Below are 9,665 nucleotides of genomic sequence, written 5' to 3'. Positions count from 1 at the left end.
CCAGTCAGCACCAGAGAGGCGTTACACAGTAACTGCAAAGTCAGCAAGGAGAAGGAGGCAGCCTCCATATTCCAGCGGATGGACCCAATGAAGACTCCGTAGGACACTTCCGATACCTTTGAGTTAACTGGAACTCTTTCGTGCGGAACTGAGTCTCCTGTTAATTTGCATGGATTTTCAGCGCTAAACATCCCCTAAGGGTTCACAGCTGCACGATATTCAAACTTTCCTTTGTGGGACTTTTTTTCTTCAGAACTGGGCGGAAAAAAAACAAACTTTCTTACAGCAGTGTGGAACATATTAGTAGATCTGAATACCCACAAAGAGAAGAAACATTTTTGGCACACTTTACGCACTTCATTTGCGCATCACAACTAAGCCAAGCGCAAGGAGTTCTTCTTTTAAAGCTACACTGCAAGAAGTATTCCCTCAACGACACTGGTCTTTATAAATCACTGAAACAGGCTGTGTTCGGTAAGTAGACTGATCTAATCCTCACGTCCTCTTTTTGCTCGGATGGAATTCTTTAAACATCTTAATCTGATCTTTTTGCAGCGTTAGCAGTGAAACCACGTCACTCAGTGAGACAACTCCCACACTTTTTTCCTCCCTTGTTGGACCAACATCCACACTCTAGGAACATCCGGATAAACGGTTTTTAGATCAGAAGCGCAATCATGATGACCGGATTTCGGCTGAACTTGTCGCCCCTGAAGGAGCCCCTGGGCTTCGTCAAACTGGTGGAGTGGGTAAGTTAGATGCATATATTTTATTTCTCTCTCTCTCTCTCTCTCTCTCTCTCTCTCTGTGTGTGTGTGTGTGTTATACCCAGAGGAGAGGGAGGTTCAATCCTTCCTTGGTCCTTGGAGTTTCCCGTTTTTCGGGCGACTTTTACGCATCAGAAAGGACCTTGAATAATCTAAACAATCATTTGATATGTAAGTAAGTGCATTGTATTTAACACAAGTCTTACCATGACTTCATAATTATAAGATCAATACATGACAAAAAGACATGGACACAGGATTTTTCTCCAAACTAGGCCTCTGAGAATTACACATTTACATCCGTGCATGGCGCAGTTATAGATTAATGCATCTTTCACCAATTATTTACCTCTGTTGAAACATTCTGTGTGTGTGTGTGTGTGTGTGTGTGTGTGTGTGTGTGTGTGTGTGTGTGGAGAACATTCAACAGTTTCTTATGAAAAGTCCAGTAATCAGTTCTGCTCTACAGAACTGGGTCATAGGAATCCAGCTCAGCTACACTTTCTCTCAGCTGTTCTATTTTCTCATAATACAGACACACACACGCATGCATGCATGCAGAGCTATAGAGCTGCAGTAACACTCGGTCATCTGACTCAGAGCATGTCTGAAAGTGTTGCCCTTATACAACCCTTATTTAATACAACATACTTTCTTATCCACAATAGACTGATCGGCAATACGAACCCACACAATGGAGCTTTACTCATCGGATTTAACTAAGTGCAGATGTTTTATATGTAGACCTATTCATACTAATGCTTCATAAACATCTTACTAGAAGAGATTAGAATAAAAAATAGCTCAAGCATTGTTTAGAGTCTCTTCCTATATTGTGATATCTAAACAAAAATAAGTAAAACAAATATTAATATCAGTCAGATTCATCCATCCATTTATTAATGGCGTCTTTGCTTTATACAGCAGACCTTAAATTCTCTACATTGACACCATAATAACTGAGAACTCGGTGCAACAGGACTTACTGCAACTGTGGTGAAATCTGCAGGTGGAGGTGAAGGTGGGTGAAGAGGCCGGTGGTTGTGGCCCCCTGTTGCACAGGGTGTCTCCAGATTCCAACTGTTCTGTCTGTTGTCTCCACCGACATATTTTGTCTCATTATTAGGAGCCACACAGTTTTTATGGTAGCTAGCATCTTGCTTAAAGGCCGATGATCACGCAGAAACAGCCATTATTAATGTATAAGCTCACATGTTTTCTGTGGTACCCATTTACTGTGCAAGCTGTTGAGTAACATGATGGGAAAGTATGGGATTTGGGACATCAGTGGCATGGCCTGAAGGCTCATACTTCCCTGGATATTATCTTCCACACATTAGTAAACAGGAAGGAGCATTTGGAGTAACAACTGATACAAGGCTGCCCCACTGACAACACAACACGGCGATTACGATAATAAAGCCTTTTTCTGTCTTTGTGGAGCTGTGATGGCGCCAGAGAGACAGAGAGAAGGTCTTTGTAAGCGACACAATTATGAGTGGTCGCTGTGTGTGTGCTCATGGTGTCTGACAGAGTCATTATGTATTCAGGAATGTCCATAAATTAGTGTTGTTTGCATAGGCCAGCACAAAAAAGGACTGGGAAGCTGTGTGTCTGCACGGTTTGGCAGTCACCGTGTTGGCAGAAAGGTGCCATCAGTAGCTTAAATGAGGATAAATAGTAAATCTGGAATCATGACGAAATAGTCCCGACAGTGTTTGTGCAGTGTAGTGTTTATGTTGTGCAAATGTAAACGAACCCAAACACTGATGTGTGTGTGTTTAGTTCATGCTGCTGCTCTGTGTCCTCATAGTGAGGGAGTGACAAAGTCAGATGTGAGAGAGGTAGCTCACTCTGGTGTGTGTGTGTGTGCGTGTGGCCAGAAAAACAGGAAGTGGCAGTCAGTGACATCTGGAGAAACATCTGGAGAGAGGCCTCGAGGTGTGTGTGTGTGGGGGTGAGATCTACAGTATATGAATGTGTGTGTGTGAGTCTTGTGGTGCGAAGCCAATGCTGAGCTGTCCCTTTGGTGTGCATTTTTCAGTGTGAACATGTGTGATACGGTTGTGCTGATAAAACAGATTTTAAAAGGGTCAGCTTGAAGTGTTTCTTGTAAATGTTGTGCTCGGCATGCTCTGCTGGATAAACAGACTGAGCTGCATGTCACGTGTTGTGTGCATTTTATGATGTCATTAACTTCCTGTCTATTATTCCTTCCTTATCTGTGTTTGCCATCATAAAATCGCACACAGTAGTGTTTTTGAGGGTAGCAACATCTTCCTCCTCCTTTGCCTCAAACATCCATCCATCCATCCATTATCTGACCCCGCTTTGGGTCACGGTGGGCTGGAGCCTATCCCAGCCATCTACGGGTGAGAGGCGGGGTACACAATGGACAGGTCACCAGTCCATCACAGGGCAACATACAGACAGACAACCAATCACACTCACACCTAGGGGCAAACTAGAGTGACCAATTAACCTCAGCACGTCTTTAGAATGCGGCAGGAAGCCGGAGAAAACCCACACAGGCACAGGGAGAACGTGCAAACCACCTCGAACATGTTTACCTAAACAGCCGTTTCTGCTGTTGTCCTGTGTGTTGCTATTGTGATTTGGAAAGCACACAACTGGCCTAAACTATAACTCTAAATACAGGCTAATGTTCCCCTGTTTCTGCTAGATAAGCAGATAATCCAGGTTGCTATCAAACTCAAATTAGGTTCTACAGCATTTAAGGGTTCTTAGCTTTAAAAGTACTCCTTGTACAGCTGTAAATTAATTGTAAATTTTCTATCCACAGCCTCCCTGTGCAGCAGCAACACCGTTGTTCTGATTTTAACGGCTCTACTGAGAGGCCGAGTCTTTAAGTTTTACTCTTTCCAGCTCTTATCCAGCAGTATATTGTGATTTTCAGAACCCATATCACCTTACTTTACTTTTAATGAGCTTTTATGCTATATGAATTATACCATCATTGTTTTTTGACCGGTGCTGCAGTCGTAGGATTTGTGGTTAGTGGCAGCCACCCTGTCTCAAAGAATTCTGTTTGTGTTGGCTTTAAGGGGAGTATTAGTGTCACATGGTCGACACGCTGAATCAGATGCTTTTCTGCTAGAAAAGAATTCAAGGGCTGAATGGCAGCATTAGTGCCACATTTGTAAGAGAACAGTCATCTTTTTCGGATTATGTAAGTTAAAAAATGAAATGGAAATATGCTGGAGAGTTTGTTTTCTCTATCCATTCTGTTTAGTTTTACACAAAAGGAGCCATTGCGTCTTCTTAACTCTCTTCTTTTTGTCTCTTTTTGTCTATGTTTCTTTCAGCTCACGGCCATCTTTGCTTTTGGAAGCTGTGGTGGATTCTCTGGTAGGAACATCATATCTATCTTCTGCGGTGATGGCAGGAACGAAACCCTCAACGCCAACTTTCACTACCCATTCAGGTTGGTGCTCTTGGTGACAACAGTATAGCATTTCATTAAATTATTGTTGTATACATTCTTTTTATCATGGCCAGGTTGAGCCAGGTCCCGCTGGTTGAGAGAAACGTGACCATTTGTAACCAAACTGTCAATACGACGCACTTGGTGGGAGACTCTGCTTCCTCGGCTGAGTTCTTTGTGGGCATCGGTATCATCTGCTTCCTGTACTGCATGGTGGCTCTGTTGGTTTACTTAGGCTACATGCACGTCTACAAGGACTCTGATTTTGGGCCTATTTTTGTGAGTATAAGTCTTATTTCTCGCTTAAGAAGCTTAAAGATATGGGTAAAATGATTCTTAACATCTTCTCCCTTCGCTCCAGGACTTTGTGATCACAGCGATCCTGGTCTTCTTTTGGTTGGTCTGTTCGTCGGCCTGGGCAAAGGGCTTGCAGAACGTTAAGGACGCCACCGACACAGACGGCATAAGTGCCACTCTGGCGCTATGCAAGGGTAGCAACGTCACCTGTGAGGTCTCGGAGTTCGCCAACATGCGGACCCTCAACATCTCTGTGGTGAGAAGAATGCCGGATGTATCACATCATCAGTTTTAGAATAAATGGATTCTGGCTCATTAGCTTGTTTTATGTAACACTGCAGTGGTAACATGACACAAAGTCATGAGACACTTTTGTTGGGCTCTGCTCAAAATGGGTCACATCTCATCCTCAAGAACAAATGTAGTCTTTTTAACCCTGTTATCACCATGACTCTTATGTCACAGCATCAGTTAACATGTCAGAAGGTCTATGTTCTTCTCCTTCTTGTCTTGATTTATCATTTTTCATCATCCTCTGGAAGATCGTGTTGTGCTGGAGTTCATAGCATTGCTATTTTAAACCATTCAGTCTTTGTGTGGAACCCAAGTGCCAGCATCCAGGGCTGGAACACAAAGCCCATGTGTTGCCCATGAAGTGTTAAAAACTTCAGTTTTAACTGCTTTGTGTGAGCTTCCTGCTTCCACAACGAGTTTTGGTGGACTGTGATACTGCTAACAGGGCGATTGTTGGAGCCTTAGGGTATGGACGCAGCAGGTAGCCTTCAGATCCAGATCCAGATCCAGTAGAAAAGATGTGGGCCCTTTCCAGGATGTTCAGCATCTGGCTGCAGCTATAGCCTCACAGAGCATGCCCATATTGCAGCCTTGGTGTTAACCATGCTTTTTCTATTCTTCCAGGTGTTCGGCTACCTCAACATGTTCATTTGGGCAGGGAACGCCTGGTTTGTGTACAAGGAGACGCGCTGGCACTCCCAGAAATTCTCTTCCCAACCTGGACCTGGAAGGCAGCAGGTCCCTGCACCAATCTAATGCACACAGACAGTACAAGCACAGACAGTCACACACAAAAACAGACATTGACACACACAGAGAAAATGATGAATACAAACAAAATGGTAGATAATGTGCAGTACACAGAGAGGATCAAAGTTTTACCCAAAATGAGTCGGTGTCAAATCTTTTCTTGCACATTTATGATAAATTTCCCCTGAAATTAGTGCCTTGATGTTTATACCTGTCCCACATACGATACATTTAGATCACCAATGCTGCCTTTTAAGCACCTCTTAGTCTTAAACGAGAAGACGATGCACAGACAGTATTGTAGTTTTATTGTGATAAATTACACACTGATGAATGTAAGGTACTTTCAAACATCTCGGAGCACACAGAGAAAGATTTAGTGAAAGTACCCCGCAGAGACAACAATGTGATTAAGGTTGTCAGGGTAACAGAGAGGGTAGTAATATTTATATTTTACTCATTTTGGGAACATCATGTATGCTGGTCAGCAGCGAGAGACTTAAGCTGGGGACACACTACACCATTTTCTTTCCCTGATTTTACCCACAGGTTACTGTCCAGTCTGCACTAGTTGGGGTCGTCATGTGTCTGGTGATGTACGAAACTGTTGCCATCACCAGAGTTTGCTGTGTTCAGTTGTCTTTAGTTGGATTGATAAATGCTGTAGACTGTAGTCCCTCATCAGGAGCAGGTGTTAAGTGTGTGACCCTCCATCATCTTACACAACTCTGCTGAAGCCAGTGTGTGTGTGTGTCCTCCTAGTCTTTTCAAAATCTGTTCAGACTGAGCCGTGTAGTGTGTCCCCAGCTTCACAGAATGATCTTTAAAACAGACATCATGTAAACTCAAACAGGATAAGAAACTATAATTATCCATGTTTGCCTTAGAAAATTGCATTTATTCTCGAGAAATACATTGAAAAACAGGTTGTGAAATATGTGTTAAATCTAATTTTTTTCACATTTTTTGTATGTTTTTAGATCGGAAGAAATTATTTAAACTAGAATGAAGGCATTTACCGTCTAGTGGCAGATAGTAGTAAGTGCAACAACGACTTTTTCTTTTGCAAAAAAATGTTTTTCATGCAGTTTATTGGTGAGGTGGTTCAGGACCTCATCAATTATTATTATTGCAAACGGCAGTAAATGCAGTTTGTTCATTGTTACGCTTTGTGAAGTGGCCTCTAACGCAAAGATGTCGTAGGAATGTAACATGCACGTTGCACTGGTGCAGTGTTAAGTGCTGCGAGTGTGAATTCATGAAGAACACGTGAGCAATGATGACATTGTTCAGGCCACAGCTTTTTCTATGGTACCAGGTAAAGGATGAGTCTTTATGGTACCATCCTGTTCAATGTTATAAATGTCTTCATTCGCTTTTATCTTCATACCTGAAAGATATTCTGCCAAAGCTATCTTTTGTCTTTCCGGTATGAGCCTATTGCATATCATTCAGATGAACCCATGCTGTGCTGGTGTTGTGGTTTATGAACTGTGTTGTGTTTTTTTATAATTTTTTTCATTCTCAATATATGTAGATGTTTAGTTTGAGTAGTCTCTGATTTTTTTTATTGATGTAGTAAAACATGTAGAAGGAATCCTGTAGCTTTTACCCAAAGACAAATGAAACATCAAATGTGTGTGTGTGTGCATGGTGTACTGGATATGCCTCCACACTCCTGTAAACACCATCCAGTCTGCTATAGCTTTCTTTATGACTCCTTTATGCATTTAACCTGCCAGATTGTCTTATTCAGGAGAGACATGCACAATTTCTATGTACTCTTTGTTTTTCAATAAAAATAAATGATTTTTACATTGATCTCTGGTGTTTGTAAGCAGGCAGCAGGCAGGAAGCAGATCATCATTTCATAAAAGTAGAATGGGAGGATGAGCCTTTCAGGCACTCTGTTTAGTAAAGCATATAGTTAGCCTTAAACATAGTGTGCAAAGCTAATAGGTAAAGGCACTTGTCGACATGGCCTCAGCCACAGGTATAACAGGCATCATAGGGCTGATAAAACTTAACTTTTAGCACAGCTATGCTGCTATAGGCCTACGCTGTCGGGGGGCACAAACATGACCCACTGAGCAGTTTCCCTCAAATCCCCCGTCTGACCTCTGACCTCTCCTCTCTCATTAGTCTGGTTCATACTGGTGCTTCATGTCATAATCTGTTTGCTGTCTTCCTCGTGTTTTGTGCCTCTCTCTCTCTCTCTCTCTCTCTCTCTTTGCAAGGTCTCTCTGCCTCCAGACCTGCAGTCCGGCCTCTGGATATTCCTGTGCTCATTGACTACACCAGTCTCTGCTGCTCATGTTTGTTTTAATCACTATTAAATTACTATTACTATTTATGGACTGGTTATATATATAGATAGCCACTATAATATAATCACTGTTTCATCTTTCTTGACAACATCAACAACCTGTCATGTTTGTTCCTCTCTCTCTCCTTCATCCTCCCTGTCCTGTCTACCTCTTCTCCTCTCTCCCCTTCATCCTCTCTGTCCTGTCTACCTTTTCTTCTCCTCCTCTACCTGGCCGACTGTCAGCTGGAAGGTTCTCCTTATGAGTCGGGTCCTGCTCAAGGTTTCTTCCTGTTAAAGGGAGTTTTTCCTGCCACTGTTGCTCTTAAAGGGGTTCAGGCTCTGGGTCTGGGTTGTAAAATGTGCTATATAAATAAAATTGAATTTCATTTCATTTCAAATCTGCTGACATGCATTTGAAGACAAGAAAACAGTGTTTCCTGGTTATCTCCAGATTGACCCAGATGACCTCATTGAAACAAGCCCATTGTTTTTGAGTCACTCTGCGTGTGCATGTGTTTGAATAGGAGCTGTAGGCTGTATCATTAATATCTACAGTCTGTGACATGAACCATCAGCCCCTTTAAGCAATCCAAGTTGGCACATTTTGACGACCTGAGGTCTTTATTTTGGCAGAAGAACCTGAGTGAGTGTGTGTGGATTGACACATCAACATAAACTAATCAAGGTCATTTCCTCGCCTTCATTTAAGGCTGTCATTTCCTCTTATAATCTCCACCCTTCACACTCTCTCTGATTAGAGATGTGTGTATCATGTGTAGTGTGAATCCATTTGTTCTCTGTGTGTGAAATCCATATTTGTATTTTTTTGCATTTATCTGATGAGTGGGATGTAAAAACATGATATATATCCCTGTGTTTATTTTAACCCCTGGTTGTTTTTGAGTAGTTTCAGCTACCTGCCACCAGAGGTCACTGTGGTGCCATTTAACTTGACCTGCTGATTCACTCTAAACTGTAAGCATTCTTGTTTGTTATCTACAAGAATCCAAGACAATAGTTTAATGATTTTGTGTCTCATTTTTGGTAATTAAATTATTTTTATAACATATAGACTGGCTTTTCCTCTTTGCTTACATCTCACCTTCAGTATAAGCCTGTTTGTTTTCCACTGGGGACACTGTGCATGTCACGCTGTCCTATAAGCCCACGCAGACTAACAGAGCCATGATTAATGTTTATCTGTGCTGGCTATTTAAAATGTGTAGTGATCCATTTATTAGCACAGTGGTGCTACCTCATTCACACCTCACTCTCATATAGAGTGAAAATCACTCTATAAAAACCATTGAAAATGAATATTGCTGTCGTAACCTCACGATATCTTCTGAACGATTAACGCCTTACTATCACACAGATTTACTGTTATTTATTGTTCTGGCCGCCCCCTTTCCGAAATCCATTACACCCATTCCTTTGCAACTTCCTGGCAGGCCCTACCATTTTATTTTAATGGAGCAGAGAGATGATTTAAGGTGGCTGTGCCTAATTTTTCCAGTGAGGAATATGATCACTACAGCTGCACTTTAAATAAAGTAGGAAATATTCAAATAAAAATTAGAGTGCTTGGGTACTGTTGAAATGTCTATTTAACGATTTAAAGGGCAGATATTGTTCTAAATGCACTATTGTTTTGTCTTTCTGACGTTGTTTAAATAAAGTTTAATTCCTGTAAGTGAGATTTTACAGAATAATCTGCAAAGGATTTGGGTTGTAGCTCCACACTGAACTTTTGAACTCCTAAATAGCTCCCCTATCTGCTGTTCCGATAGATGCCGAAAGAAGT

The 9,665-nt window shown here is 41.8% G+C and overlaps 1 protein-coding gene across 1 annotated transcript; it reads left to right on the top strand.

Annotated features, from left to right (window-relative positions):
• The first annotated feature begins 25 nt into the window (after positions 1-25).
• Positions 26-7,374, top strand: sypl1 (synaptophysin-like 1). Its single transcript, XM_028425078.1, has 6 exons — positions 26-474; positions 556-749; positions 4,094-4,212; positions 4,287-4,491; positions 4,574-4,765; positions 5,428-7,374. The coding sequence occupies exons 2-6, from the start codon at positions 678-680 to the stop codon at positions 5,557-5,559; spliced, it is 720 nt and encodes a 239-aa protein (XP_028280879.1). The 5' UTR covers positions 26-474; positions 556-677; the 3' UTR covers positions 5,560-7,374.
• Positions 7,375-9,665: the final 2,291 nt, after the last annotated feature.

The sequence above is a fragment of the Parambassis ranga genome, chromosome 2 (genome assembly GCF_900634625.1).
Source record: "Parambassis ranga chromosome 2, fParRan2.1, whole genome shotgun sequence".
NCBI lineage: Eukaryota > Metazoa > Chordata > Actinopteri > Ambassidae > Parambassis > Parambassis ranga.
Note: the sequence above shows the minus strand (reverse complement) of the source record. Positions and strands in the feature narration are given on the sequence as shown.